This window comes from Nansenia antarctica (genome assembly GCF_963989245.1).
Source record: "Nansenia antarctica genome assembly, chromosome: 13".
NCBI lineage: Eukaryota > Metazoa > Chordata > Actinopteri > Argentiniformes > Microstomatidae > Nansenia > Nansenia antarctica.
Window position 1 is genome coordinate 28,626,879 of NC_137683.1, and position 16,823 is coordinate 28,643,701.

Sequence of the window (16,823 nt, forward strand, 5' to 3'; positions counted from 1 at the left end):
ATGCAAAGTCATTCCATCCCGTTTGAACGTTGAGCGCACACAGACTTAGTTAGAGGGGGTATGATACACCAGATCATGGTCCCCGGAGACCCCCACTGCTTGTTTTTAAAAACCCTGACTAAAAGGCAGTAAATTGTTAATACCTCTCGTGACCTCCTCCAGCGCGCTACTTCCTGATCTGTGCGCTCTGAGAAAAGAGCCAGCGAATCCGCTGTCACCATGGCAGCTGTGTCGTCACTGTTGTTATGGCGACGGAAGCAGAAACTGCATTCTCCGATACTCTCTCTCTCTCTCTCACTCACTCACTCACTCACTCACTGTCTGCATTTTCTCTCTCACTCCTCCTAACATTTTGTTCTCTCTCTCCCCCCTCCCTCCCTCCCTCCCTCCCTCCCTCCCCCCTCCCTCCCCTCTGTGTTTATAAAGCTCATCCCTAGAAGGTCCACAGTTTTAGTAGGCAGGGCCCAGGCTAGCTGAGAGGTGGATGTTGTAAATAGCTGGGTGAGGAGAAGAGGAGAGTGCAGGGAGAGTGTTGTAAACACCTTTGTTCCTTGAGAGGAATGTTGACAGGATGTTGTCCTGGTCCTGTCAGCTCTTGTGGAACTTTGCGATGAAAAATCCGATAGTGTCCTGGTTAGCTCGGTGGTGGGGGAGGGGGAGGGGGGTCGGGGCTGGGGGGGGGCGGGTCCTCCCCCTCCTCCTCCTCCGGCAGGTTCCAGGTCAGCTCAGGACTGAACCTCTGGACCAGCCGCAGCTGCCCGGGGGACAGCCCTGCTCCCAGCATGCCCTCTGCTCCGATGTGGGGCTCCTGAGAAACATGGAGACAATTAGTGTGTGTGTGTGTGTGTGTGTGTGTGTGTGTGTGTGTGTACCTGGGGCTGCAGTGTGAGGCAGGGGAAGGTGTTCAGTGTGTGTGTGTGTGTGTGTGTGTGTGTGTGTGTGTACCTGGGGCTGCAGTGTGAGGCAGGGGAAGGTGTTCAGCGTGTGTGTGTGTGTGTGTGTGTGTGTGTACCTGAGGCTGCAGTGTGAGGCAGGGGAAGGTGTTCAGCGTGTGTGTGTGTGTGTGTGTGTGTGTGTGTGTGTGTGTGTGTGTGTACCTGGGGCTGCAGTGTGAGGCAGGGGAAGGTGTTCAGGGCCCAGGCCACCTGCTCCTCGTTCTCCTCCAGCGTGACGGTGCAGGTGCTGTAGACCAGGACCCCCCCCCTCCTCAGGAGACGCACCGCCTGGGGCACAGAGGAGGGCCGTTACACACACACACACACACACACACACAAGACACAGTCATGCACAGACAGACAGACAGACACACACACACAGACACAGTCATGCATAGACTGACAGACACAGACACACACACACATACAGACAGACACGCACACACAGACACGCACACACAGACACAGACACGCGCGCACACACACACACACACACACGCACACGCACATACAGGGGCGGCTGGGTCTCAGGAGGTAGAGTCGGCGTCTAATGATCGCAAGGTTGGCAGATCGGCGGTTTGAGCCCTGGCTGGCTACATGTCGAAGTGTCCTTGGGCAAGACACTGAACCCCAAATTGCTCCCAATGAGCGGGCCAGCCGGCGCCTTGCATGGGAGCTTGCCGCCATTGGTGTGTGAATGTGTGTGTGAACGGGTGAACGAGAGGCCGTTGTAAAGCGCTTTGGAATCAGGCGCTATATAAGTAAGTCAGTCCATTTACACACACACACAAAAGTACTTTTTAACAGAACCCTCATCTCTAGACGTTAGAATCTAGAATTAAATTGTCCAAACGGTCAAGAAAGAACTATTGTATACCCAAACATTCACTCACCACACTCCCCTTATTGCACCCACCCCCCCCCCCCCCCCCCCGAAGCCCAGATATTAAATTACCTTAAAGGAAACTCCAGTGGACACTGACAGAGCACCGTGCCTTCTGGGATAGATGACGTGTTCGCTATCGTACCTTGATCTCCCCCACAGTAATCCATCTGCCCCGTTACACCTTAAAGCTGTTCACCAGGCTCGCTCTCTCTCTCTGCTGGAGAGCTATGATGAATAAAGGCTGGTCCCACACTGCCCCCTACTGGTCACTACCGGTCACAGCCAAAGCAATGACAAGAACCCTCTTGTTTACACTCTGATTAACTCTGTTTGAATACACCGCCTGAGAACTCTGTCAGCTTGGTGGATTATGAGACAGTCAAAGACAGTGGTTGTGTGTGTGTGCGTGTGTGAGTGAGTGTGTGTGTGTGTGTGTGTGTGTGTGTGTGTGTGTGTGTGAGTGAGTGTATGTGTATGTGTATGTGTGTGTGTGTGTGTGTATTATGTGTGTGTGTATTATCTATGTATCTGTGTATGTGTGTGTGTGTGTGTATGTATGTATGTGTATGTATGGGTGTGTGTGCGTGAGTGAATTGTGTGTGCGCGCGTGTGTGTGTGTGCGTGAGTGTATTATGTGTGCGCGCATGAGTGTATTATGTGTGTGTGTGTGTGTGTATTATGTGTGTGTGAGTGTGTGTATGTATGTATGTATAGTATGTATGTGTGAGTGTGTGTGAGTGTATTATGTGTGAGTGTGTGTATGTATGTGTGTATGTCAGTGTGTGTGTGTATATGTGTATTATGTGTGAACAGACCGTGGTGAAGAGCGTGTGTGTGTGTGTGTGTGTGTGTGTGTGTGTGTGTGTGTGTGTGTGTGTGTGTGAACAGACCGTGGTGAAGAGCGCGCGTGTGTGTGTGTGTGTGTGTCTGTGTGTGAACAGACCGTGGTGAAGAGTGTGTGTGTGTGTCTGTGTGTGTGTGTGTGTGTGTGTGTGTGAACAGACCGTGGTGAAGAGTGTGTGTGTGTGTGTGTGTGTGTGTGAACAGACCGTGGTGAAGAGTGTGTGTGTGTGTCTGTGTGTGTGTGTGTGTGTGTGTGTGTGTGTGTGTGTGTGAACAGACCAGACCGTGGTGAAGAGCGCGCGTGTGTGTGTGTGTGTGTGTGTGAACAGACCAGACCGTGGTGAAGAGCGCGCGTGTGTGTGTGTGTGTGTGTGTGTGAACAGACCGTGGTGAAGAGTGTGTGTGTTTGTGTGTGTGTGTCTGTGTGTGTGTGTGTGTGTGTGAACAGACCAGACCGTGGTGAAGAGCGCGTGTGTGTGTGTGCGTGCGTGTGTGTGTGTGTGTCTGTGTGTGAACAGACCGTGGTGAAGAGTGTGTGTCTGTGTGTGTGTGTGTGTGAACAGACCGTGGTGAAGAGTGTGTGTGTGTGTGTGTGAACAGACCGTGGTGAAGAGTGTATGTGTGTGTGTGTGTGTGTGTGTGTGTGTGTGAACAGACCAGACCGTGGTGAAGAGCGCGCGTGTGTGTGTGTGTGTGTGTCTGTGTGTGTGTGTGTGAACAGACCGTGGTGAAGAGTGTGTGTGTTTGTGTGTGTGTGTCTGTGTGTGTGTGTGTGTGTGTGAACAGACCAGACCATGGTGAAGAGCGCGTGTGTGTGTGTGCGTGCGTGTGTGTGTGTGTGTGTGTGTGCGCGTGAGTGTATTATGTGTATGTGTGTGAGTGTAGTGAGTGTGAGAACAGACCGTGGTGAAGAGCGAGCGTGTGTGTGTGTGTGTGTGTGTGTGTGTGTGTGTGTGTGTGTGTGTGTGTGTGTGTGTGTGTGTGTGTGTACAGACCGTGGTGAAGAGTTTGCGCTGTAGAGGCTGGTAGGAGCGGAGCTCCCGCAGGCTCCAGTAACAGGCCATGTTGGGCCTCTGGCCCAGACCACTGCAGGGGGCGTCCAGCAGCACGCGGTCAAAACTCTCCGGGGGGAACGGTGGCCCTGGAGGGACATACAGGATGGAAGGTTGATGGAAGGTTTTGATATTCGATACCCACACGGTTAGCTGTGTTGATCATCCCACGAATGCAGGATCCTTACAAGCTGTACCTGGTTGTAAAGGTGACTAATCAGGCTTTCCAACCATAGAAAATACAATACTGATTGGTGTTATTAAAGGGGAGGAATAATCGACCGAAATAATGTTTCAGAACTTTTTGGGGGGAGTTTATATACATATATATCGTTTTTTAAAATATATATACAGTATATATGACTGTACGACTATATAAACAATATACAGTATATATATAGTTTATTTTATATATATATATATGACTATACGACTATATATACAATATATGTTACGGTACATGTGGGAATAGGGTACATGTGGGAAAACTAGGGTTAGGGTTAGGTGCTACGTCCACTTGGTACATACTGGCATGTCTAACCCTAACCCTACCCCTAACCCTAACCCTACCCCTACCCTTAACCGTAGCACCCTAGCACCTAACCCTAGTTTTCCCACATGTACCGTAACATATACAGTATATATATACATACATATATGTATAGTTTCTTTTATATATATATATATATATATATATATATATGACTATATGACTACATATACAATATATATATATAAGTAGAGTTTTTTTCATTGACTGTGTCCTGGATCATTTCATAGCCAGGAGCCAGCATGGCGTCCGTTCTGACACGTCCGTACCGTCAGGCTCCTGGCCCGGGTCGCTGCTCACAGCCTTAATACTGTTGAAGCCGTACGCTGTGATGCAGTCCAGACGCAGCGCCTGGGCGTTCTGGCGGATGCGCTCCACCTTCGATTTGCACTTGTCCAGAGCCACCACCTCCCCCTGTGAGAGACGAGCCAAGAGACCAGATCAATACATAAACAAATAAAAGACAGCGCAACAGCTCCACCCTGTGGACGAGACGTTACATTTACATTTTTGCCATTTAGCAAAATGGTAAATGGTAAATGGACTGCACTTATATATAACGCCTTTATCCAAAGCGCTTTACAACGGCCTCTCATTCACCCGTTCACACACACACACTCACACACCAATGGCGAGGTAGGCAAGTTACCATGCAAGGCGCCGGCCGGCCCGCTCACTGGGAGCAATTTGGGGTTCAGTGTCTTGCCCGAGGACACTTCGACATGTGGCCAGCCGGGGCTCGAACCGCCGACCTGCTGACCTTGCGATCATTAGACGGCGGCTCTTTTTTTTATTTTTATCTTTTATTATAAAAATATTCTTTTAAATACAATCATAGCTATACATATTCATACATGTTCATTTTATAGCCTTCATTGTATTCTAATTCAAATAAAATAAATTAAAAACCAATAGATAAAAACAAAACACACCCATACCATTTTGGTATGAGATAAATCCATCTATTATTCAGTCAGTCCTTCATAACCAAAATAACCCTTTAATATAAATCAATAACAAATGAATGCAACAATAAAAACAAAACCATCTTCAAAAATCTAAATCAAACTCCAACCCTCCATCCACCCCCACCCTTATAAACCCACAATCCCTAATAAACAACTTCTCAAAATCTTTTTGCCCTGTCTTGTGCATCAGTCCCACATTCTTCCTGACCAATCCCTCAAAGACTTTCCACACCGTTATCCACTTTCCCTCAAATCTTGCTAAATTCCTCCTCAAATAAATTGCATACCTAGCCTGTGATAATACATAATTTAAACACCATATATTCACTCCCCTTCTCTTTCCCTCCACCCCAAAAACCACCATCCTCCTCCACTCCTGCATCCCCACCACCTCCACCCCCCAATGCTTCTTCACTAGTCCTTTCAACCTTTCTTCGAATCCCTTCATTTCTCTACATTCAAAAAGCATGTGCATTAAGTTCTCATCCTGTATCCCACACACATCACACTCCCTCGAAACTGTTCTGTCTACCTGATGCAACACCACCTTAGTATAAACCCTGTTATGCCTAAGCATAAAATCAAAATGAGTACATTCTAAACTATTATATTTTAAAAATAAATTCCTCCATATGTTCTTCACCTCCAATCCTGGGAACACCTGCCTCCACACCTTCTCTGCCGCAGGCTCCTTCACTCTGCTCTCCAACAGTGCCCAGTAGCACTCCTTCACCTTAACCGCTGAGAAGTCCCGCACTGTTTCCCCTTTCCCTAGTCTTAACTTAGGTAACTCTGTTTGCTCCTTCCCTTTTAACTCCCTATCTAACCTACTCACCCACTCCCCTGGTATACTCTGCTTTATTTTATTATACATGCTCACTATTTCTCCCCTTCTCGTCTCCTCATCTGTTTCCCTAACAACTTCTATAATTGCCTGCTCTGATAGGAACCCTGGCACTACCTCATACCTAAAATCCCTTACTCTAATCAGTCCTGCCCTCCAGAAACTCCTAGATTCTAACATTTTCCCCTCTCTTCTTATTACAGGGTTCAATAAAACTGGAACATTTAGTATCTCCCCTCTCTTCTCACACTCATATCCTACCTGAGGCAAAAAACTACCCCAGGCTTTAAACACCTCTTTATAGAATTCCGGCACCCTATCATACATCCGTACTTTAAAGCACATCAACAACCCATAATCCCCCCCCCCCCCACATCTATGTACCCATTCCCTAAAGTATCCTTTCCATCCATGTCCTTCCTCCCCATACAAAAACCTTTTGACTGTTCTGACTCTCATTGCCCTCATCTTTACTTCCAAATCTACCAGTTTCAACCCTCCTTTATCATAATCTGCTACTAATACATCATACGCTATTTTAACCCCCTTTCCTCTCCACAAAAAATCTGACACTAACATCCTGGTTTCTTTTAGAACCCACTCTGGTACATTCAATACTCCTAATACATAAACATATTTTGACATTAACAGTGCATTAACAATTACAACTTTTCCCTTCAGTTTCATGTTCCTTTGCTTCCAATAATTCAATGTTGTTCTTATTTTATTCAAAACCCCTGTCCATGTGTAATCAACAGCCTCCCTGTCATCCTCTCCAAGATATATCCCCAACACTTTTATCATCCCCTTTACAATTTTCAAATCAAAAACACAATTGTCTGTATTCACTCCCCCTATACACAACATTTCAGACTTGTCAACATTCACTTTTGCACCAGAAGCCTTTCCATATATGTTTACACACCCCATTATTTTGTTCACACTATTTACATCCCTGACAGTACATGTCGTGTCATCTGCATATTGATGGATTATGCTAACTCCTCCCCCCGGCATATTTATTCCCTTAATTTCTTTCTCCTGCTTAATATACGCTGCCAATGGCTCCACAGATATGCTATATAGCAATGCTGACAGTGGACACCCTTGTCTTATTGATCTCCCCAAAGGGAAGGAGTCAGTCAATAATCCATCTATCTTTACTTTACTTCTTGCATTCTTATATAATAGTTCAATCCAATCCCTCATAACAGTCCCAATCCCAAAATGTTCCATTGTTTTCAATAAAAAAACATGTTCCACCCTGTCAAAAGCCTTATTTAAATCCAAAGATAACAATAAACCCCCTTCCTCCCTCATGTCCTTCACAACATCCCTTAATGTGCACATATTCTCTGCCACATCCCTCCCTGGGACTCCATAGGCCTGGGTAGGTGCAATCATGTTTTTCATTACTTTATTCAATCTATTTGCTAATACTTTTGCTATGGTTTTATAATCACAATTAAGTAATGATAATGCTCTATAATTCTTTAATTTGTTCCTGTCCCCTTTACCCTTATACAATAACGTGAGCACCCCCAGACCCATAGAGTCCGGAACAACCCTTTTATTCCCCATACACGTATACACTCTGCACAATATAGGGGCCAGGATGTCAACAAAAGCTTTATAAAATTCAGCCGTCAACCCATCCGAACCCGGACTCTTATTTGGGTTTAACCCCATGATGGCTGTCTTAACCTCCTCCACCCTTAGGTCTGCATCACACATTTTCCCTTCTTCTTCTGTCACCCTAGCTTCCACTGCTTCTAATACTTTATTCATACATTCCTCATTCACCCCCCCAGATGTATATAGGTCTGTATAAAATGACTGCACAGTATCCATTATTCCCACTAAGTCTGTTATTATTTCACCGTTATCATTCTCTAATTCCTTAATTTTCCCTTTCTCTTTCTGTCTCTTCTCTAAACCTAAAAAGAATGCTGTACTCCTTTCTCCCTCAACCACATACCTTGCCCTACTCCTTACTAAAGCACCTTCACACTTTCTCTTCTCTAGCTCCCTCAAATCTTCCCTCACTCTCAAATACTCTGCTAAATCATGCCCTGGAATATTATCAACTCTTTCCTGTTCTATTGCTAACCTTTTCTGCAAATCTCTTTCCTCCCTCACCCTCTCTTTTCCTCTCAGTTTTGCGAATGCTATTATTACAGCTTTTAATTTATCCTTCATCCCTTCCCACCACACACACACATCACTCTCATACATCTGGTCTTCCATAGCAACACTCACACACTCTCTTACTATCACCCCAAAACGTCTATCTTTCAGTAAACTTGCATTAAAGCACCATGTCCCTCCTCTTCCCCCTACGTTCCTCGCACCTAGCTGGAAAGACTGAGCATCGTGGTCGCTAAAGGCCATAAACCGATACTCAACCCTTCCAACCAGGTGCCTCACCTCCCTCTTCACTAAACATAAATCGATCCTTGATTGTCTCAAAACCCCCATCACCATTTGTCTCCTTGAAAAAACCTGTGCATCAGGGTGCCCCTCCCTCCATATATCCACCATTCCTCTTGTGCGCATCATTTCTAATAATACTGGGCGTGACGGATCATTCCTAAATTTCACCCCCCTTGTTACATCTAACCTGTCCACCACCACATTATAATCCCCAACCATAATACAATTCCCAACACATTTCTCTTTCAAAGATTCAAAAAAAACTTTCCTATATTTGTCCACATTTGGTGCATATATACAATATAGTGCATACTCTATCCCTTGATATTCGAACCCCACTCCCACCACTCTTCCCTCATTGTCATTCATTATATTCCTTACATTTTTCACTACCCCATTCTTTACCAAAATAGCCACCCCACAAGCATACACAGTTCCATTACTCACATAAACTTGTCCATTCCACCTCCTTCTTACATCCTCCATTATGTCCTCTGTCCAATGCGTCTCCTGGAGGCATATAATCTCCTCTCTGTATGCTGCCAACACAAGCTCCATCTTCTTCCTATCCCTGAGTCCATTTGTGTTGACAGCAACAACCCTGACCATCGTCAAGATTACAAAGAAAAAGATCATGTACACCGCCATGTCATTTTCCTACCTTAGTCTTCTTCCCTTGTGCACCTTTTGCACCCCTTCCCGATCTTGTCCTCACCCTCTGTACATCCGCATATAGTCCTTCATCGGAACCTTTTCTTTTCCCCACGCCCTCTGTTGAAGGCCCTGCCTCATCCATCTCTCCATCCCTTACTGCGTTGTCTAGGCTGGCTCCAATCTCCTCTCTCTCTTTACCCTCCATTTCCACCGGACCAGGCCCCTCCGCTCCTCTCTCCACTTCCGGCTCCATCTGGGTCTCCTCCACCACCTCAGCTTGTCCTCCTCCCTCCGTCACGTCTTCATGGCTCCTTTCCCCACCTTCTCCTTGTGTCTCCACCACTTCCTCCTCCACCACCTCCTCCTCCTCTCCCTCCATCTCCTCTTCTTCGTCCCCCTCCTCCTCCTCCTCCTCCTCCACCACCTCCTCCTCCTCCTCCTTCTCCTCCTCCTTCTCCTCCTCCTTCTCCCCCTCCTCATCACTGCTCACTCTCTCTCCTCCATCATATCTCCTTCCCATGCATTCACGTGCATAATGTCCTTGTTTATTGCATTTGTAGCATACGAACTCCGGGCATTCTCGGATTACATGTCCTGGTTTGATACATAGCCTACATACCCTCACCTGCTTATCATGAATCACCCTAAAGTGATCCACTCCAACCAGGGTCTCAAACTTGGTAGAATAGGGCAAAGACCTCACCTCTTCGGTGAACTTCACCTTCATGTATCTCGTCCCATCTGCAATGTCAGTTCCCGGCCACGTCTTTCTTTTGATAGGTGATACCGCCTTCACCCCCCACGACTCCAGCCTGTACCTGATCACGTCGTCCTTCAGATATACCGGGAGATGCAAAAACGAGACCACCATTTCATCCACCGCCAAGTCCCTTCCCATTATTCTCACGTCTTTTATCATGAACCCATCCGTGAGCTTGTCCTTCCCTCTCCTCGATGCCAGCGTGATCTCATATTTCCTGTCTCCTTTATCCCGACAGCCCTCCACATTTCCACACACCTCCTTTATGCCTCGTAACATTTCCATCATGGTTATATTACTTCCCTGCTCCAGCCGCACTTCCACCGTTAAACTTGCGTCATACCGTTTGTCCGTGTTGCTATTATCGTCGTCCATTCCATTCGCGTTGTTCGTTGCCATGTCGTCCGTCCTTAGAAGCCCCCGATCAGCACGAAGCTGTCGGGGTACTCAAAATCCTTAACTCGCTTAAATAAAGATGTTATTATGATGTTCGTTTGTTTTTTTCAAAAAACACGCTCAAACTTTTTCTCAGTCCAAACACACCTGTTCAACTTCCGCTCATGCGCATAGACGCCAGCTCTACCTCCTGCACCACAGCCGCCCCAGCCGTAAGTAAGGGAACTCCTCCTGCCAGTCCCTCCCCCCCCCCCCCCCCACAAAAGCGTCCCATGAAGTCTCACCTGACCCCCCATGAGGGCGGCGATGTGGCAGGTCTTCCCCCCCGGGGCAGCACACATGTCCAGGATACGTTCTCCTGGCCGGGGCCCCAGCACATGACCCACCACCACTGACGGAAGGTTCTGGAGGCAGGGAGAGATGGGGGGGGGTGATGATAATGATAATGATAATGATAATGATAATAATAATAATAATAATAATTCATTGTATTTATATAGTGCTTTTCCGAGGCTCAAAGACGCTGACAATATGGGAGAAACCTAAAACACAGAAACAACAAGCAACAGATAGCATGAGCACATAGAACACAGAGTTAACGAACAGGCACAGGGAACAATTAACACAGCAATGTCCAGGTGGGGGGGGGCAGGCAGGGTTAGGGGAGATGGTTAGGGGTAGGGGAGGTTGTATGCATGGGAGAACAGGTAGGCATTGAGGTGGGACTTAAAAGTGGAGAGTGAGGGTGAGTCTCTGATAGGGCTTACACACCGGCAGTTCCGAACGCCGGTTCGCGTTCCCGTTCGGAAACCTCCGAACGTTGGCGCTGTCTGGCGAACGATACACTGGTATGAACGCGGGCTCGTTCGCCAGACAGCGCCAACGTTCGGAGGTTTCCGAACGCGAACCGGCGTTCGGAACTGCCGGTGTGAAAGCCCTATGAGTGGATGAGGGGGTGTATCAATGGGCAGACTCAAGAGCTGACTACTCCTGTCCCAAACCAGACAAGAGGACGTACCTGTAGAAACACCAGGCTGGGAAGCACGCCGTCAAAAGAGGGGCTCTGGTACAGGGGCTCCACCATCCTGATGCCGACCCCCCTAGAACAGGCAGACGACGGAGGCGTTATGTAAGAACATCTTTCTTCACAAGAGTTCATGACGCTTCTTAACAGCTTGAGTATGCTTCTTACTGGGACTTAATATGCACATTCATGTTGAATTCTTTCCTACAATAAAATTTTTTGGGGGGGGGTTTCGACCAAAACACCCTCAAAAGCGTCTTTGGGTGTCTAGAAAAGCCCTATATAAGTCTAATTTATTATTATTATTATTATTATTATTATTATTATTATTATTATTAAGACCGCCAGGACCAAGCTCCGGACCTGGGGTGATGGGGCCTTTTCAGCCGCAGCCCCGTCCCTCTGGAAGGCCCTCCCCGACCACATCAGACAGGCCAACACCCTGCCAACATGTACACAGGCCCTCAAAACCCACCTCTTCAAGCTCGCCTTCACCAGTTAACCCTCTCCCCCTCCCCCCTTCCCATGTGTCCCCAACATTACTACTCAATCTTTTCAGTTTGTAAAGCGTCTTTGAGTGTCTAGAAAAGCACTATATAAGTCTAATGTATTATTATTATTATTATTATTATTATTATTATTATTATTATTATTATTATTTCCTGAAGCAGCCATCATATCGAGAAAGAAACACAGCTCTACAAAGAAAGAACTCCCTAACCCAGAGCATGGAAGTGTGTCTGTCCACTTACTTGACCGGTTCGTCCGAGCAGAAGATTCTAGAACGGTCCATCTCAGAGATTCCATTCCCCAGGAACGTTCTCTTGCCCTGGAAGTCCTTGGCCCCCCGCGTGCACTTCCCCTCCAGGTCTGAGAACACCGACACCTCGGCCCCCGCCTTCATGACTGAGGACAAAACACACCGCTGCTTAAAGTCTCACAGGCTGTTGATGTCATGACTTTATAGGCAATATCATCTTTTATGATGTCAACAGGCATAATAAAGGGCCGATTCACGCCTCGTCGATAACAACGCAACCAGGTTGCCGTGCGACGGTTGTAGAGGAGGTTTGTGTTCCTCGATCTATCGATTTCTCAATGAGCGACCTGCCGCATAGATGTTGCACTCCATTGATTGGTTGGTTAGTGAACGGAGGCAGAGCTGAAACACTTCTATCAGGAGCTAAAAGCACCGACACAAACTATCCTGAGGTAAATACAGGCAGCCTTTGTTTACTAGCTAGATAGCTAGCTAGCTAGCTTTGTTTGTTAGTTAGCCACTCCTGCTACCCTACTTTGACAGCAGCTGTTCTCAACCATTCATTATGTCATCGGTAATAAGAGTGTGTATGGGTGTTCTATCTAGAGAACATGACACCATTGTGTTTAGGCTACGTAGACGTATGAATCACACAGAGTACACAAAAGCGTACTAGTCGCCTCTGTGGCTCAGTTGGTAGAGCACAGCGCTAACAACGCTTAGGTTGTGGGTTCGATTCCCGCTGGGACCATATATGCTAAAATGTAAGTCGCTTTGGATAAAAGCGTCAGCTAAATCACATATATTATTATTTATATACTATATATACAGTATATATATATATATATATATATATATATATTATATATATATATATATATATATATATATATATATATATATACCGGTAATATTATAGTCACACAAGTGTCTCAAAATAATGTAGAGGCCTTAAGCTCCACGAAAAGGATCCTAACATGAGGCTAACATCGACGGCTGAGTGCAGCTGCTGTATCTGTATCTGTCTTCTTGTATCTGTATTTTTTTCCTTTTAATGACAGACACAGTAGAGATTATGACAGGAGGGATGGGTGAGAGAGAGAGAGAAGGGATGACATGCAGGATATGTCCGCGGCTGGAATCGAACCGGGATCCCTGCGGTACATGGTCAGCACTTTAATCCCCTACGCCACCTAAGCGCCCCTGCTGTATTTCCTCTCACACTTGGGCGTAGCGAGGATCCCGGGGGCGAAGACGTGGGCTCCCCTCAGGACGGCACTGCCACACTGGGCCCCCACGATCACCTCAGACCGCAGCTGGGCCACTGGCCTGGGGGGGGGTTCAGAGGTCAAAGGCCAGTCAAACACCAACACACATGTCACATCTTGCACTATAAACACATACCACCCACACAGGAAGTGACGGTAGTCTCTGTGACACGATGACCTCCCATGTGTAAACTTTCATCAGAGGGTCTCACAAAACCCTGTGGGAAACAGTGAGTTGTTGTTGTCAAAGGAAGGCAACTCCGGGGGGGGGGGGGGGTACTCCACCAATGTCACTAAAGGAAAATCCAGGCTTATTTTTTATAAGTCTCGCGAGACTTACCAAAAATAAATCCAGGTTTTTTTGACAAGTCTCGAGAAACTTCTCAAAATAAGCCTGGATTTTCCTTTAGCGACGTTGATGGAATACCCCCCAGACCAGTGGAGAGAGTGACGGGGTTCCTACAAGTTTCAACAAGTAACATTTAAGACCTTTTTAGACTTCTTTGAATATAATTTTAGACCTATTCGCACCACCATAGGATAGCTTTTTGTCATCCTCGAGGTGATGAAATTAGGGGTTTCACTGCCATACAGACAAAAAAGGAAGCGATTTGGCATTTTTTGGGTTCCAGCTTGATTCATTTCCGCGTTAATAGATGTGGTCGGACTGATTTCCTTGCAGGATCTCATTTTTAAAACCTAGCACCTCATTTTTAGACCGAATAACTGACATTTGTGACCTTTTTAGGCCTTATGAATTGGATTGCTGGATTTTAGACTTAACAGCTTTTTAAGACCAGCGCGGGAACCCTGCGTCTGTGGCTGTGTTTTCCCTCTGTTGAAGCGGCCTCCTATCTGGCCGACATTTGGCACGGCGCTCCTCACATACCTCGGGCCGACGACAGGAAGGAGCAGCACATCTGGAATGTGCGGGTGGGGGAGAATGGTAACCATGGAGACGCTCTCACTCTGAGTACCACACATCTGGAAGAACACGCAGGGTCAGGGTCAGAGCTGAGGCGCACGCATACGCAAACAAACACAGACTGTGTTGACATCATAAATAAACACACACTCTCACACACTCTCACACTCTCAGACACACACACACACACACACACACACACTCACACTCAGACACACACACACACACACACACACACACTCACACACTCACACACAACTTCTTAAATCTAAGCCAGTCTGCACTGTCTCTATACTGACAGACACAGGTCTGTATCCACATTGAAAAAACAAACGTTGAATTACCGCCACATTTCTGTTACTCCATGTCAGTGCGTTGCGTTTCTCTCTCACCTCACTGCAGACGTCACAGTCTCACCTGTTTCAGTTCTTCCTCCAGCTGGTGGCGGATCTCCTCCAGGGGCGCCAGGTGAGTGCTGGCCCGAACACAGGTGAAGGCGGGCGGGTGGGACAGGCAGGACAGCAGCCTCTGGAACCTCCGCTCCGCCTCCCCCAGCCCCACTGCAGCCAACAGCTGGACCCAAACACAATAATAATAATAATAATAATAATAATAATAATAATAATAACAACTTTTTATTTGTATAGCGCTTTTCCTGCAAACGTTGCCGCTCAAAGTGCTCCAATCATTATATAATCATCATTGAATTATTTAGTCATTTAAAGGCAATATTAAAAAGATGGGTTTTTAGTCTTGACTTGAATATGTGTTGAGGTTTGCATCCCTAATGTAAACTGGCAGTGCATTCCACAATCTGGGTGCATAACATGAGAATGCAGCCTCACTAGAAGACGTTAACGTCAGACAAATTGTTGTACCCTCTGTTCTGGCATTCATTATCATTCATTATCCATGGTGATCTGACAGAGTAAAAGCTTCGCAGTCTTTAATGTGACGTAGAGGTCCTTCCTGATTGGCTGCTTTAGATATCTAGCTACGTCAGTCAGTATATATCTGACAGGCTGTGAGTGTCAGTGCAGACAAGTTAACCCCTGACCTCGTGGTTTATGAAGGCATTCCTCAGGTAATCGTGAACTTCTGGCTTCAGTGCAATTCGTGGGAAAACGGACATTTCTTTACGCACTAGAGTTTAAAGATGATAAAAAAATAAATATAAAGTCAATCTCGACTTGAACAAAGAAGGCTTGCAACTCCCTGACCATCATAATAATAATAATCATAATCCATCATAATAATCATAATCCCTGTGTCATCATAATATTGTTTTATTAGTAGAATCCCCATTAGCTATATAACACTGGCAGTTACACGAACCGCTTCTTATTGTGGCTGACATACACTTTAACATTCAGAGTGAGAAGATTTGAGTATAATTATACAAAGTCATGGATTCGAGTCAAAAAGCCTTTAACCCGTTTCCACGTTACTCACATTTGGACACGGACCTGCTTCGTCCGACACTTCCTCATACGTCATAGATATGTGTGCACGTGGTGTAGCTGGTAGTTGTAGTTCTCATGTTTATAATGTAGTCCGTTCTCTCACGCATGACATTTCAATGATAATTCTACTATGTGCTGGACTGGTACTTTACTGGTGTGATGTAATGATTGGGAATACGGTCAATTACACTTGCAGGAAAAGTGCTATACAAATAAAAGTTATTATTATTATTATTATTATTATCAACCATTCATAATAAATAATTTAAATGTAATAAACTCATATCACAGAGAATTGATACCCAGCCTGATTACTCTTTATAAAACATCACAACGTTTTGGGATTCTCATAGATTTTTATTGAAGTTCAACATCATTTTTCAGCTTTGCAAACCTGATTACCAATGCAGGCAACTATGAAGGTGGTCTCTGGAGAGGCTCAAACAACAAAAAACAAACAAACCCCAAAAAAATCTTCAGGCTTCCCAGCTCAAAACCGTTAGGCAAAGGTAAGATGCTGTAATGGGACCAGATAGACCAGATAGAAGGCCCTCACTACTCTGGCTACTCGTCGATGTGTCAGCCGATGTATTCATGTCGATGTATTCATGTATTTGCCAGACTGACAACGAGAGGTGTCTCGTGATCACTTATCACAGTCATCAGACATGATGATGTCATAATTAGCGCTCAGGTGACATCACAGTACACACACACTCTCTCTCCCCCCCCCCCCCCCCCCCCATGTTGTTTTCCCTTACAATGTAGCAGAAGCAGAAGGTCAAACAGAAAATGATGATACACCACCAACGCCTAGACTTCTCTTCTGCTCAAGGAGAACCACTCCGCTCAGCCTAAAAAAAAACTCCATAATAATTCAAGCATAATTCAAGATAAAAAAAAGTGTCAGTAGTACAGTTTACATTCCATCGATCTGTCAAAGTATTCACTGTGTAGTACAGAATGGACAAGCGGAAGATAACCTGCAAAGACACAGAGGGGACCGTCAAAAAGCCACACGTTACCTTTAGACCAGGGCCGGTCCTAGGCATTTAGGTGCCC

General features: G+C 46.1%; 1 protein-coding gene across 2 annotated transcripts; it reads right to left on the reverse strand.

The window, feature by feature from the left end:
- Nucleotides 1-411: 411 nt before the first annotated feature.
- nsun6 (NOP2/Sun RNA methyltransferase 6) lies at nt 412-15,430 on the reverse strand (the record flags this gene model as incomplete). 2 transcript variants are annotated; one of them, XM_080544432.1, is made up of 11 exons in its annotated part: nt 412-808; nt 1,098-1,223; nt 3,660-3,805; nt 4,536-4,680; nt 10,606-10,725; nt 11,340-11,421; nt 12,098-12,251; nt 13,328-13,434; nt 14,263-14,357; nt 14,716-14,871; nt 15,356-15,430. In XM_080544432.1, 11 exons carry the CDS (start codon nt 15,428-15,430, stop codon nt 635-637), a joined length of 1,380 nt encoding a protein of 459 aa, XP_080400558.1. In that variant the 3' UTR covers nt 412-634. The 2 variants fall into 2 exon arrangements, with proteins under 2 accessions (XP_080400558.1, XP_080400559.1); XM_080544433.1 differs by lacking the exon at nt 1,098-1,223.
- Between the last annotated feature and the right edge of the window lie 1,393 nt (nt 15,431-16,823).